Source organism: Ictidomys tridecemlineatus, chromosome 10, assembly GCF_052094955.1.
Source record: "Ictidomys tridecemlineatus isolate mIctTri1 chromosome 10, mIctTri1.hap1, whole genome shotgun sequence".
Taxonomy (NCBI): domain Eukaryota; kingdom Metazoa; phylum Chordata; class Mammalia; order Rodentia; family Sciuridae; genus Ictidomys; species Ictidomys tridecemlineatus.
Window position 1 is genome coordinate 27229384 of NC_135486.1, and position 16430 is coordinate 27245813.

A 16430-nucleotide genomic window follows, 5' to 3' on the forward strand; every position below is an offset into this window, starting at 1 on the left:
TCTTTATCAGTATCTCAGTAAAAGGTCTTTTCTCCCATATTTAACTTTATTACATGTAGCTGGTGGTTTTCATGGGAAGTGAGGGAGATGGGAGTGTCATTATCTTATGATAAACTAGGAGAGAGTGTTAGTTTGGTGACATCATTGGAATGTAGTAACTAATAATGCTGGGTAATAAAATTAATGATGATTAAATGCTACACATGCCAAGGTCTTAAAATGTTTAACTATGTATTTCATTTTATTTGGTCACTCATTTTCCTAAGCTGCAGTGAATTTCTTCCTTTATTTGATAAAAAGCTAGTTACAGTGATTAATAGCAGTTTGAACAATGTTGCCATCTTACATTTAGGTGTTTCTAGAAATAGTTCCCTTTTGAAATAGGGAGATAAATTTTAAAATGGGAAGAAGTGCAAATAATTAGGCATACTGGGTTTTGTCTTTTTTGGTTTTCAGTAAGGTCTGTAGAAGATAATATAGCTTTGTTAGATATTGTCAGGATATTTTGGCTTGAATAGTTTGGAGATGAGTAATTCCTATGTAAAGATAAAAAGAAACAGTTTGAGCATGTATGTTAAATATTGAAGGGCATTTCGAAGTTTTGTTGCTTTTACATCATGGAGAAATTTAATAAATTAACAAATTAGTATATATTTTCTTTAAGTAAACAAAGAGAAAATCGGCAAGAGATGAGTTTGATAATGAAAACCTTATTAATGGTGTTAAATACTGTAATTAATACTGGCTTGTATATTAAATAATTGATAACAATACCTCTAGGAATTATCAGGACATAATTTTCTCTATGGGGAGTCTCTTGGGTCCATGCTGTGACTTTTCTAATTTCCCTAGAGAGAATTATCATAATGTTTTCCTGAATTATCTTATTGCTCAGTAAGTGTCCTGGCCTTCAAATTTTACAGGAAATTAAAGAAATTAATTTTCATCCTAGGAAATTATTACTTGTTCAAGGGGTGTGTACCTGTGAGAATTGAGCCAGTGGCACACAGAATGGGTTTTTGTTCTAAAATGAAAAGTAGTATTATAAAGGAAGCACAGCAAACAGACATGTAGAAGTTAATCCCAATTACTGTTGTTAGCTAGGTCTGATGTTATGTGATTTAGAATTCATTCAGATCACAAGATAGTCATTAATAGGAACTTAGAAATTTAAGGTATATATAAAGCTTCATTCACTCAAGTGTTTACTTTCTTAATTGAATTTGAATATTTTGAGATATCAGAACACATTTATAATATGGCCTATTAGTATATGTATGGATCCAGATTCTTAAGAGCTGAAACTTATCATAAAAAAAAACTGCTTCCAAGATTAGCTTTACTCACACTCCATGAAATGAGGAATTGTGTGTTTATAAATAGTTACAAAGCTATATAGCAGCATGATTTACAGTGGCCAAGTTATAGAAGCAGCTGAGATATTTAGCAAGAGATGAATGGATAATGAAAATGTGTACTTGTTTTATTTGGCCATAAGAATGAAGTTATATTATTTGGAGAAAAATAGATGGAACTGGAGACTATGTTGAGTGGAATAAGCCAGACTCAGGAAGTCAAGGGATATATGTTCTATCTCATATGTGGAAGTTGGGGGGTGGGAGAATATATATGTGTGCATATGTATGATGTGTACATGACTTCCATGCATGTATGATTTTGAAAAAATAAGGGAAAGTAGAGGATGAGGATTAAGAAAGGAGATATTGGGTAATGAAATTGATCAAATAGTTACGTGTTTGTACAAATACATCACAGTGAATCCCACTAACATGTATAATCCATAATATACCAATACAATACAACTTATGTGAAATATATACTAATTTGTTAATTTAAATAAAAAATAAAGTGAAAATCACCAGGAGGATATGAGTTTGTGATAATGAACCTTATTAATGGTGTTAAATATTGTAAGTAATACTGGCTAATGTATTAAATAATACCTTTAGGAATTATTATCAATTATCAGGACATAATTTTCTCTATGGGGAGTCTCCATGTGGAAATGAAAGTGTGAAGTGTTACAGAAAGTAGGATAGAGAGGGACCATGGCCAAAGGCTGAAGAAAGGTTAAAGCTTTATTTTTGATTTTTGATTTTGTTTTCCTGAAAGAGGTGGGAAAATATTCAAAGGTTTAGAAGCTGAGAAAGAAAAAAACAGTGAACACTCATTAATAAGATGGATTTTGTTTCCATGTATGTATGAGTTTGTCAGTATGAACCCAACTACTATGTATAATCATAAAGCTCTTAAAAAACAAACAAACAAAAAAACACATGCCGTGGTAGCTCTGGGTCATTGTTCCTCCATCAGAGGAAGGTGTTTCACCTGGTCCAAGCTTTCTCTTTGAAAAAACAAACCTATGTAAGTAAGCTTACTTGTTTTCTTATGACTATTTCAAATTATATTTTGAGACTTCCTCCAAAAATGAGTGTCTGAAAATACTTGCATGGGATAGATCTTAGTAATTTTAGAAGATATTGTGTGCTGAATTAACCATGCCCTCCGAGGTTTTGTCATGAAGAACTGTAGTTTCAGACTCATTGATTTGTCAGCCCTAAACTATTGTGCTCTATAGTTTGATTTTTAACATTATCTTAAACATGCCTCCATCAGTAGCCTAATTGCCACCAAACATGGTTTCATGGTATTAAGTGCTCTCCCTAATAATTACTAAAAGGCCTTTGAATAGAATGACTCCAGTTAGATATGTTGCGACTGTCACCCAAATAGCCTTAAAACCAAGGGATGAGGCTGTTTCCACTTGTGAATTGGGAAGATAATTCACAAGATGAATGGGTGTCACAGTTGGACAACAGACCCCAGATTGGATGATACAGGGAACTCCTGTTGTCATTGGTACATATGAAGTCCAGCAACACAGATTCCAGTTGTAGCCCAGAGAAGGAGGAAAGAGCAAAACACAATAGAGATGAAAGAATAACTTTAGTTTTGGGAACTAGAGTGCATAAAAAAGAAAATGCAATCACAATAGTCCTGTTGTGAGAATGAGGTGGTGGAGAGTAGTCATTACTGACACTCTTGGGGAAGGGAAAGTCTTAAAAGTTAATGAACACTTGCTAGGTGCATTGTGTCTGTCCAGGGTGCTTTTTATTCATTATCTCCCTCAGACACAATTCTTCCAGGTAGACTAACCTCTATTTTACAGAAATACAAACAGGTTTGGGTAGTTCGCCCAGCGTAGAAGGATGTTGAGAGCTAGGATCTAATCTTGGTTTCTGCCTTTGAGGAAACTCAATATAAATAGAGAAATGTATGTCTAAACAAATAAGAGCCAGTATAATGTAGAACCGAGCATAGGGCCCAAGTTTGTAGGACTCCTTAAAGAATTGAATGACTTCTGTGAATTGCTATTGAAATAGCGGAAGGAGCCAAAGAACAAAGTAATCTGAGAGGGCTAAAAATGATTGAGAATGCTAACAGTGTAACTAAATCTCAAAGATGAGTTGTGGTTTGGCATGGGTGAAAAAAATTATTCAAAAGGCATAGGAATATACAAATATGATGCCATGGAGAGGCCAAAGCTCATGGTACGCTGGGGAATAGATGGTGTGAATGGTAGATGGGGCCCATGGCCAGATGCAAAAGTAACCTTAATCCTTCTGTCACAGACAACATAATCAATATTGCCATTTTATATCAGAATAAACAAAGTAGATTTCACTCTTGAGCCACTTGAAGTGCCTTCAATTTCTTATCTTGAATCTAAAAGCCATAATGTGAGGCTTAGGAAAGAACTCTGGTCATTAAGGAACTGCAAGAGACTAAACCCAGTTTACATTCCAAATTGAGAACAGCAAAAGTCTATTTTTTTTTTTTTTTGGTTATTTCATACTGATTCGAATCTTGTTGAGTTTTTTGTTTGTACACCCACACGTACGTGTGTGTGTGTGTGTTCACTTTTCCAAGAAGACAATGTAGATCTAATCCTAAAACTAGTTCTTTGCTTGAGTGGAATTTGTTTGATATCTCTTACTTAAAGTACTTAATATAATACTATCTACAGTGGATGTAACTAATCAAAATGAAGTGTGGCATTGAATACAATACCATATAATTGTTACTGAAGTATATATATTACCTGGCTGATGGTCTCCTAAAGGAGACCTCATCTTCCACAAGCTTATTTTTATACAAATTGCAGTGTGGCAAGGAGACCCACGGGTAGTTGGAGATGTGCAGCTATGCTCCTTCTCATGTCAGCTCTCCACATCTTCACCGGGTGACAGGACATGGGAGCAGATGAGACAAGCTGTCATTCACCCACACTGCCCTTTGAAGAAAGGCCATGGGGGGAAAAAGGGTGCCGCAAATGGGCTGTGAAGTTTACATACACTGCCCACTGTTAAACAGATTACGTCTAATGAAGTGTCTAATGCTCAGGCCATATCAACCTAATCCTTGGTGGCAGTTCATCCCTCAACTGCCAAAAAACACCGCCCTCTGGCCCTCTCTCGCCACTCTGGCCGCCAAGCACAGGGAGGTGCCCAGTCTTAATAAACCAAGACAGTGTGTGATCTGACATGCAAATGTAGGTCATTGCATATGTAAATGTGTGATTACAAACCTGCATGCCAAAACACATTAGTGAGACTTTGCTCTCAGCATGCGGTTGTCACACTGCCTTAGCAATTCACGCTAATATTTGTCAAGTTATTGTGCAGACAGAAGATGGGATTCCCAGTCAAATTTAAAGTATATGGATTATATGAAGCTGTTCCTAATGATGAAGTTGTATTTTACTGTTGAGACTGACAAGTCTTCATCAAGAGAAGAATGGTCCCGATGTGTATGAGAGAAGGAATTATACTTCGATTTTTAGATCAATATATGTAAAACATATTATTGGAAAAACACGAACAGTTCAAAAAAATCTCGTTTTTAAATGTTCAAAATCTTAAAAAATTGCTATCCATTGAATGTGTCTGAGAAGTGATTCTTTGTGAATATCCTTTGTTAAATACGTACCATTTTGTCACAGTGATAATTAATAAGCTCAATGACTACAAAAAATTTAATATATGAACAGTATGACATGTTACTCCCTTTGGATAATTTTAATTTTTTTCTTATGGTATATTTTTAATTTTTTTTAACGTGTTGCGATTCTTTCTGTGGGTTTTTTTAAAACCAGAAATTGAAATGTCTATGGATTATCAGGTAGGGTCCCATGATGTTGCCTTATAAAGTAGGCGACTTTGCTTAGCAACCATGGCAGTATGGTGTAGGCTGTGTCTGGGAATCAGCGAGACTGGACATTTGGTTTGATAAAATCCACATGATAGGGTTGGTATGAGAAGCAAGTTAGATGGCTTATAAACCCTAGTGCCTGTTAGGTTGTAGACACTAAAAAAGAACTCTGTATTATTGTAGTGGTGCTGGTTAGTATTTTATAATTGTTTACCTTATGGTCCTGCATTTATGAAGTGCATTTGTGAAACTTTTTGTATTATGGATATTTTACATATTGAAAAACATTGTAAAATAACAACAGAAATTATTGCTTTTTTTCCCAAAGAAATATTTGGTTTGTACTACAGAATTCCATAGTAAAATTTTGTAGTTTTTTATTAGCATGATAGATACAGTGAAATTAACAAGATAAAATGGATCAGAGGTTAATGTAAAGTACTGCCCATATGTCAAATGGCCTTCTGTGTAAGCCAAGAATATGGGGTCAGCAGCCTTAACAAAGTGCATTTGAAGGCCTAAGAGTTCAAATTGAATGTTTATGAACTAGTGCTATCTTTGCATGCATTAGTAGGCCTTTAATATTCAGTCTCATTAGAGTGTACACAGTCAGGCCCCACTAGAATGTCATGTTTACTTGTCTGAGTACAGAAGGTACAGAGGGTATGAGGAAAAGATGGTAAAAGGATTGGAAGAGTGTACTCAACAATCTAGAAATCTTAAAGGCTCAGGTGTTTTTAGAGCATGTGAGAGCTAAATAGACTATTTTATCTTAGTTTAGCATCTCTACCTATATAAAATAAGTGTCATGAGGAGTATGAAAGGCAGCATTTTTTAGGTGTATGTTGTAAACTCAGCAATAGACAGTGTCTGACTATAGTGGACATTCAGTTAATCTTTATAACTTAATGACTCAGTGAACAAACATGAACAAAAGAACCAGAGTAATGAATAAAATTTGTAAGTTACATCTCAAAATACAGACAACTACTGTTCTATGTCCCAGTGCCCTTAATTATTCTTGTAGCACAGTGCAAATTACTTTGCATGTGTTTGGGTAAACAGAATATATTTCTCTTTTTCCCTAGCAGTTAGCCTGGTGTCCAATATATAGTAAGCACCAAAAAACGTTGAAGAAATGACTTTTTCCAGGAGGAAAACTAATGGAAATATTATTTAAAAATATAATGATGTGCTAATAAACTCACTACCACTGGAAATACTTTCTGAGGAAGCTACATAACTTTCAAGACACTAAGTATTTCATGCGATAGTTACCATGTTGGACTGTATGTGTGTATAAGGTCCATTTCAACTGAAAAACAGAAAAAGAAAATATCAAATACTATAATGTATAAGACTAGTTTAGTCTGTGAGTTAAAGACAAGTTACAGGGAGTTCTAAACTAAAATTTGGAAAGCTCTCATTCCCAAGTTGAATTTCTCTTCATTGATAAGTTTTTAGCCTTTCCTACATAACATACCATGATATATTTCACAGTTACTTGACTAATTATCACCCCGCACTACAGATGTAAGTTCCTTGAGTTCAGAGATTATCGAATGTTTAGTTTGCTGCTCTGTCCTTAGTGTACAGTATAGGTCTTCAGTAAATATTTGTTAAATAAATGAATACTTGTAAGCTTACTGTAGGTATTACCTACTTAAGTGGAAATGATGATGAATGTATATTGTGTGACTGAAACTTTTTCTGACATTTTCAATTACAGAAGGCCTTACGACCGGATATGGGCTATAATACATTAGCCAACTTTCGAATAGAAAAGAAGATTGGTCGTGGACAATTTAGTGAAGTATATAGAGCAGCCTGTCTGTTGGATGGAGTGGCAGTAGCTTTAAAAAAAGTACAGGTAAGACGATTTTAATTTTAATTGTAGGGTTACCCTATGAGAAATAGAGAAAAGTATTTCTGTAATGATTGGGTAAATGACATCCTAAGATGAGAATGCTAGCAAAGAATTAAAATGCAATATTCAAAGCTTGAATTGAGAGTAATAGTAGAAATTAACTTTTGATTTTAACATTACTTCTACACATTTGGCAGCATTGCTCGCTAGAATCAAGCAATTGACTGGAGTGATCTTGGGAAAGCTTTCACAACTTTACATTTCAGGGTGTCGCCATCCTTCTACTTAGACACTAAATTCTTAGCTGAAGTTCTCCATCTGTGGGTGTCAGAGTAGGAAACTAGATTCACAAAATATATTGCTTAAAGTTAATAAGTGGCAGTCACACTACACTGTCAATAACTGGAAAGAGAATAAGTGAACTTTATTAAAGGATTAACATCTGACTTAACATTTCCTATTGTGTTGGTATCGTTTAAAATCAGTTTTGTTGTCCAGTCTAGACTGTTCTTCAAGTTCATTTATCTTTGTCCAGTTCCTCTTGCCAAGTCCTGTCCTAACCCAAGAGTGTTCTAGTCCCACTGAATCCTAGTTCCTGGAATGTTCACTTGGCCAGAGCTCTGCTAAGTTTTGCTGGCCCTAATGAGATCCTCTGCCCTAGAAAGTACAAGTATTTTATTCCTTAGAGTGTGTATGACATCATGTAGTTTTGTTTACCTGTTTCCATTACTTATTGTTCACCTCTGCCATAGGCTTTTCATTCTTCTGTGCAACCCTTATGTCTTTCCTCTGATGACCTTTGAAACCTAAATATCTTATGTAAGTTGTTGAAGCAATCAAACGTTCCAGAAATAAATGGTTTTATGTATATTTTAAAAATGAAATATATGGGGAAGATTTTCTTACATGTGTTAGATATAAATTATAATAGATGCTGTCACATATACAAACCAGCTTAATATTTTCATTCTGTGTCATTTTTCCCTCAGAGGTAAGCTTTTCCTGAATTTACTAACGGTATCACTCCTTTTATAATTTTTAAATTATCTCTAGAAATTTCCCAACTGAAATGTTTACTTTAGTTTTGAATTTTGTAAGAATGAAGTATTTTACACAAACACACCCCCAGTACAAAACTTGACTTTTCACATGGTACCACGTGTCTGTAGTTAATCCATATTGGGATACATAGCTATAGTATAAATAATTCTTGTTAATTGCTGTTTACATGGCTGGTTTTTTTTGTATCATAAATAATATTTCTAGGGTTTCTTAGTCTCTCTCCTGGTATACACATGCAAGAATTTGTCATTTTTGCTTAAGAATAGAGATGATAGGCCATAGGGCACGCATGTGTCCCATAAGTTAGTGGTAAGTTTTCTAAAGTTATTTACTTTTACATGAGCAGTATATAAGTATTGCAATAATCTCTCTACTAACATGTCATTTAGAGAACAAATTCTGGAATGCAGATACTAATGCTTATAAAGAAGATGACTTTATAAAAATGGTGATGTTTTTCTCCCTTACAAAAGTAAGCTTTGTTTTTTTTTTTTTTTGGTGTAATTTTTATTGTATTTATCTAAGTAGTGAGGGAAATTTAAAAAAAAAAACCTAGTGCTTTTGTTTCTACCTTCAGGGCAAAAAGTCAATCTGGAAGAATTACATGTTAAACTCTATAGCATGGATAGATTCCTAATTTAAATGAGTGTTGACAGAATGGAGATGTCAATTTGAGTTGTTGGATTTGGTGGACTGGGGACTTAAGCCAGGCTATAAATGTGATATTTCACTGTGAAGAGTGCAGGCACTGTTTAAACAGAAGGCAAATAAGACTCTTCTAGGTCTCTTATGGTACTATCTGAGCTGTTTCTCCTTGTCTATATTTTGCTTCCTATTTATCAATTTTGAAGAGGGATGACTGAATTTGGACAATTGCATTTTCATTCAGGCTTAGATTTCCCCTTAAACTGTCTCCATTTTGTTCTGATAAACCTCATGTTGCTCTCAGAGGTTGAACATAATCTCTTGGCTTTTGTCATTCCTTTCCTCCTAAAGAGCTGACATTATGGCATCTTGGAGTTGAAAATATAACTCATTATCGAGAGAAATGATGTTGTAGAGCTAAATGTACCTCCTTTTAAATTAGGAAACGATGTCTTATGCCTTTGTGAGGAGAAATTTATTTGCATTTCAGACGTGTTATTGATTCTCATGATGTATTACACTGTGTGAGCAAGAAAGTCCATGGTTCCTCTTTAAAAACATCTCTGCAACTTAAATACTTTTAAAGCACCATTAAGCAGATAATTTAAATTCATAAAGAGCCAAATACTGAATTCGCTTTTATTATTTTAAGGCTACATTACTTGCCTGTAGAGTGATTTCTACTGTCTCAGCTCTTCTAGAATCCTTCCTGAGTACTTCTGTGGGGTTCATAAGTAATGTATTGCTTTTGTCACTGATTTCTTGGGTTACAAATCTTTCCTTTCACATATTTTTTGTAGGTTTATTATAGTTGTACACAACGTTGGGAGTTCTTGTATATTTGTACAGGCACACAATAAAACAATATGAGTTGCCCAATATCGTTTCCTAGTATTTCCCCTTTCTCTGACCCCTGGTCCTTTCCTGTTCTCTTCAGATCAATGAAACACTTTCAAACTACCATCCAGATTGCTCAGCTTAGCTCTTAATGCCCACCCTCCAGTTCACTTATTCACAGCTTTGAAAAAAGAATGATAAAATTTTTTTTTTTTTACAAGTTCGCGTTTTACCTGTACATGGGGAAAAAGTGTGTGTACTGAACTGATACTACTTCTTTGAAACTATAAAAGGATCTGAGAGCCGGCTGTACATGACAGCAGTAACCAATCTTTTTCCCATCATGGTTCATTTGCAAAAAAATAAGATGGTGCCTTAACTGACGTAACAATTTGAAATCCCATAGCCAGATTGTTCTTCCCTCTCAACCTGCCTGCCATCTTCAGTTCATTCCAGCGTTTATTGATCACTTAGTGTGCAAGTCTTTCAGAACACTAAGATAAACACAATTGGACTCCATGGGATTTTGATGGTGATACAGTTCTAAAACCAGTAGATGGGCATTTTGGAGAATGACCTTGAGTACAGGTAGGAGTAGGGGAAAGTCTTCACACAGGCGAGGGGGGATGGAGGGATATGAAACTTCAGTACTTCATTTTGGAAGATTATCAAAGGTGTTTAGATCTACGTGCAATCTATTTTGTAATATTTAGCTCATTGACTAGGGTTGTACATTAATCAAATGGCATGGTATAATACTAGTAAGAATTTTGGGTCTTACTGTAGCTTGGTTCTTTGACTATTACGTTATTTTTTTAATACTAATAAAGGATATGTTATCCTTAGTTTCTCTTTGCTTACTATTAAGTTGTATGTGCAAAATCACTGTGCAAATCCATTGTCGGTGAGGTTGTTTTAAAATGAAAGCTAAAATGTATACGTTTACTTAGAAATGGTATAATGTATTTTGTAAAAATTCATCTTTTTGGTCTAAATGACCACAAAACAACCCAACTTCCTCAAAGGAACTTCCTTCTTGATGTCAGTGCTTCACTTTTACTTGTTTAATTTTTGACCTGATTCTAGATTCTGCAAGTTTGCATGTAATTAAAAACCTGTGGACAATGATGGCTTCTTCCATAGGGTCATGGCATAATTTTACTGTTATAACATCTGTAGCCATATAGTCAGTCTTTCAGTGTGTATTGATTACTAAAATCATCTTGCAGGCTTTTTTTAATGACACCACCATTCATATTACACATAAAGAGCAAATTTTTAATCTCTGATCATATACAAAGTATATTCACACCAATTTGTCTTCATACATGTACGTTGGATAATGATGTGCATTATTATATATCCACCATCATTTCTAACTCCATGCCCCCTCTGCCCTATCTAGAGTTTGTCTATTTCTCCCCTGTTCCCTCTCCCTACTCCACTATGAATCAGCCTCCTTCCACCAGAGAAAGCATTTGTTTTTTGGGGGGAATTGGCTAACTTCTCTTAGGATTATCTTCTGTACTTCCTTCCATTTACCTGCAAATGCCATGATTTTATTCTTTTATTGCTGAGTAATAATCCATCGTGTATGTATGCTTTTTTTAAATCCATCTACTGAAGGGCGTCTAGGTTGGTTCCACAGTTGAGCTATTGTGAATCGTGCTGCTATAAACATTAACGTGGCTGTGTCCCTGTAGTATGCCGGTTTAATATAAGTGTTGCTGGGGAAAAAGGTATTCATACACTGCTAGTGGGACTGCACATTGGTGCAGCCAATATGGAAATTCCTTGGTAAATTGGGAATGGAACCACCATTTGACCCAGCTCTTATTTTGGGGCTTTTATGACACTATAATTCAATGTATAGATTTCCCTCAAACTTCCAGTTCTTTTTAGAATAAATATCAAGGACCATTTGTAAGAATAACCCGTAAATGCCATTTAGGAAAATTAGAAAACAATGTACCAAACTGCAGTTAATTGTACTAGAAAAGATGACCCAGGCTTTTATCCCCAAAGTTAACTTATCTCTACTTGCAGTCATATTAAAATCTCTCTAGGCATAAAAGAAATAAAACTGTCTTAATGATTATCTACATTTTGGATCCACAATGAATTTTTATACATGCCATAGATAGCTGTTGTTAAAATGTTTAAATGATTCAGTGGACATCAACAAAATAATTTTTCCTTTCAGAATTTTTTTTCTTCAGCATCAATGACACCTTAGCATTATTACTATGTTAATGCAAATTTTGACTGGGCTTGTCTTAAAAATTTTGATTTGAAAACTCTTCTAGTATCAAGGCCCAGTGAATACATATAACTGAAGTAATTATACTCAACTTTTTATTGTGTTTATTGAGGTCCTCTCTGATGCTATACACACCACTAGGGTCTCAATAATTGTGATCAATTTTCATAGGAGATAGGTTAAATAATTATAGCCATAAAGGAAATGACCAGCATGTGGTATTAGAGACTCACATAAAGAAAGGCAACTTTGAATGACAAGGCTCTCTTGAGATGGAGAACAAAGTCTCACTCACCTGAGAAGTTGTAGAAAAGGTAAAGGCTCTGAAAACAGGATACATTTAAAATACACAGAGAACAGATTTTTGTGATTTCAGTCAATAAGGTAAGAGGCAGAAGCAGCACGGGGTTACAGAGCCAAAAAGGGAACCAGTTTTGCATGCACGTTATGAAGAGTGCTTATATATGTTGCTGTAAAGGTAAAGAACAGTCGATGAAGCAGGAGAGTTATAAAATGGTATTTTTTTTTTTTAAGGATTGCCACAGGATGCTGTGTAGAAAATGGAGTTGTCTTCTTTGATATCGAAGAAAAAGGCTACAAATTGCTAATTAAAAAATTTTAAGCAGCTTAATATGAATAGGAATTAGAGATTTTAAAAAATGTATACATTCTGCAAAACAAGTAATCTTATAGCTTCAATGGTAGAGGCAGGCTTGAAGCAACAGTGTACTTGACTTTTCTCCTGCCAATAGTATTTCAGTTACTGTTCTTCAATGTGTCTTGCCTTTCTCCGACATTCCCACTTTCCTCACAACCTTTTCCAATGTCAGGTGCTTCTTTTGTCATAACGTGGACATGATATTCTTTTTCCTTACATCTTGCTTTCCACCACCACTTCATGTTTTTCACCCTTGTCCGTCAGTTGGCACTACTTCAGTTTTCATTGTCATTTTTTTCCCATCCATTGGCATTTCTGGCTACCTTGACTCTACTGAGACTAGGTCATGATCTTTCCACCTCCCCTAACTCCGTGGTACTCGGTCCACCCTCATCCCACCATCATGGTCTCTTGTATTCACCTGTTCCAAGTTCGCAAAAATCCTCTAACTACAGTTCCCACCTGTCGCCTTTTCTTTCTGACCAAAATTGCTCTTGGACCTCATCCTGACTCCCAGCTGCTATTATCATATTCTTCAGACCTTTTAATGAAGATCTGATTTCACTTCACAGGTCTTATGGACCCTTGTGAGTTATTTGAGCAATTTCCAAAAGATTGCTCACTTTGGAATCCCCCATATTGGTTTATCTCCACAAATTATTGTGTCTGTTTACATGTAATAATTTCAGTCCCATAGCTTAAAGTACTTGCTTTTCTTAGAAACCGAACTCTATTGTACTTTCTACTTGAATATATTCTAATCACAATATAAGAAAAATCCAAAGGCAGAGGATATAGAATTATTAGTTTGACTAGAATGTTAAAAACCACTATCCTGAAAGAAAACTATTACAGCCTCAGTCCATATAGCTGAGTGGACTCATGTACTCTTGGACAGATAAACCTTGCTAAACAGTGTGCTTTCATGACTGCATAGCTGTAGGAATCCTTCCTTCTTTAACTTTACGTTGGATGAAATCATCTTTTTCTGCTTCGTTTTTCCTCCCCCCACTGTTGCTCCATTTCTCACATCAGCTTTCCTCATTTGCCTCAGTATGATCAATTCACTTTTACTGTTATCCCTATGGAATCTGTTGCTTCTGTACCTGTAACTTCTTAAAACTTGGCTCTCCTAACTCTCAACATGTCCTTTTTGTTCCCTTCAATAGCATCTCTTTCTACTCATGATTTTAGATTTTTTTTTCTTGTACCCACATTCTCACGTAGTTTCCAGTGTACCACGAGCTGGTGGCTTTTTGATGTTTGGCCTCAACTGTGACTAAGCTTTGTTGAGCTTCAGACTTTTACAAAATATGAATAACATTAATTTCACGATAATTTTTTAAAAACCTGTTGAACAGCTTTCAGTTAAATCACTACATACTACACTTTTGAATTAAGACATCCACTTAGAAACAGAGGGTTTTTAATAGTTCGAGAATAATTGACACAACCAGGTATTTAGTTCTGTACCACCATTATCCAGGTCTTTGAAGAGCCAGTAAGAAATTGAGCCCTGTCTTTTAATTTCTAGTTTGGACACAGGAGTGACTTGGCTGAGAAAGGTAGGCTCATGAAAACTAGGGGGTGGAGTGAGGACAGTTTCTGAAGAATGCTTTTATACTCGGGGAGGAGCTGATGGTCGACACTTTTAAAGTATTCAGCAATTATTTTGTTCAGTGATTATGGTCCTTCTGCCATAGATTTTCTAACTCCTTCACTCACCTTCTACCACTCCAAAGAAATGGGCTTCAGAAGGAAAAGTCTTTGCCTACCTGTCAATTAGGAAGAGTACCAGAAATTTGCATTCAGTTAACAAATGAAAACTATTACAGCCTATATAAATTCGTGCTGAGTGGGCTCATGTTATATCTTCTTGAACAGATGAGCCCTGATAACTAGTATGCTTAACAAATGCACTCTTTCATGTGGAATGGTAAGGTGCTCCATCTTCCTCCCTCATCGTTAGCAAAGGCTGGGGAGGATCTGTGAGACCATTGAGGATTTTAAATAGACTGATAGAAAATTAGTACAACACTATATATAGTTAAGAGGGATGTGAATAGTGGGAAGAATTGAGAGCCATGTTCCAGGGTGAGAGCAGAACGGGGAAAAGACTGGGCTGCTGAATTCAGACCCTAGAAACTGGTAAGGCCAAGGGGATTTTTTTAGCTTTCCATATCTTTAACACCTATTTAAAATGACATATACAGGTATTGTCAAACTCAGACACATCACTCCCCTCCCCGTTTTTAAGTTGTCATGACTTTAGAGTACATTATGATTCACACTACACATAGCACAACTTTTCATTTATCTGGTTGTACAAAGTTACACCATTTGTCGTCATACATGTTAAATAGTAGCACCTTTTACATTTTATGTGTTCTAATAATTTGATACATTCTCTTTTAAAGATTTTTTTTTGTAGTTATAGATGGACAGAATGCCTTTATTTTTCTGTGGTGCTGAGGATAGAACCCAGTGCCTCTCACACGCTAGGCTTGTGCTCCACCACTGAGCCACAACCCTAGTCCTTGATACATGCCTTTTTAAAAGATGTTTCTGTTACTTGGTAGACTCTTTCCTTTTAAAGATATCTAGTGTTAACCTTTTCAGTTTCATTAGGTACAAGTGATTTTGCAAAATTCGAAGAAATTTTTAAAAAGTGATTCAAACAGTACCAAGAATTTATCAGCCAATACTTGAATAACCACAACTCAAGCTTGGAAATCCAAAGAAACTTTGATAGACCTGAAACAGTCTTACTCAAGATTGTTGAATTACACACAAAATATGCACAAAGTCCAGACTTTTTATGCATATGCATTTTAATATTGTACATGAAATCAGTACCTTTGAATTTGGAAATGACTTCATCTAAAGATTCAGTATTTTGTCTCGAGTGGTTTGGCTATTAGAAAAAATAAGGTCAACACTTATGAATTTCTCATCAAAGGAATTTATAAATGTGATTGGATCAAAATTAGTTTTGCCTTAACTATACCTGCAATGTATAGTTCTAGTGTTTTGAGGTATGACTTTTAATATTATTGAACTCCATTAAAACTGGAAACAAGATTTGTAATTACCATGTATAATCTTGGTATTTTGTAATTAAAGTTCACTAACACTTATTCCATCTTATATTTCTTTACACAAATTCAATTTCCCAGTAGTTAATGTCTTTGTGATACCTCCAAGTTTGCGATTTTCCTTTATCTTAATCACTAGTGCCAGCTTTTTAAACTTTGTTGCTTCCCAGCATATTGGGTTATGTCAAATCCCTGGTGACTAGTAGTTTTTGAGAATGGCATCAACATTCTTGATTTGGCCAGGATCAGTTATTTTTCTTGACATTTTGAGTTTTATGCACAAGCAGTCTGTTTGCATTTCATACATACAGCTCTTGTCAAGTTTTTCTGGGTGTGTTACTGTTTGTTGGACATGTTATATAGTAGCAACATTTTTAGGGCATCTTCTTGGCAATTTGGGGGATGAATGACTTTTGTATATGAAATAATTAAACGTGAAACTTACTCCTTTGTGTTTGGTACCAGGGGTGCTGAACCACTGAGTCATATCCCCAGCAACCCCTGCCTTTTTAAAAATTGAGATGGGATCTTGCTACATTACTGAGGCTTGCTTTTTAATTCTGGATATTCCTGCCTCAGCCTCCCAAGCCACTTGGATTACAGGTGTGTACCACCACACCCAGCTAAGCTTATTCCTTTAGTAAAGAACCCTACCAGGTGTGCTTTAACATTTCATTCCCCAATTAAAACTGTCAGACATATATCCCAAAAGGATGTACAAAACTATGAAAAGATGCTTAACAGCCCCACAAAACTAATGAAACGCTGTGAACT

General features: G+C 35.3%; 1 protein-coding gene across 6 annotated transcripts in view; it reads left to right on the plus strand.

Annotated features, from left to right (window-relative positions):
• The window catches only part of Nek7 (NIMA related kinase 7), a 127444-nt gene that overhangs the window by 66054 nt on the left and 44960 nt on the right, over positions 1-16430 (plus strand). For all 6 annotated transcript variants that reach the window (XR_005730341.2, XM_005330385.5, XM_078022537.1 and 3 more), the window contains one exon: positions 6962-7102. Coding sequence is in view for 5 of the 6 variants with exons in the window: in XM_005330385.5 (XP_005330442.1) it covers positions 6962-7102 (141 nt within the window). In the remaining variant the exon portion in view is untranslated. The remainder of the gene's footprint in view (positions 1-6961; positions 7103-16430) is intronic.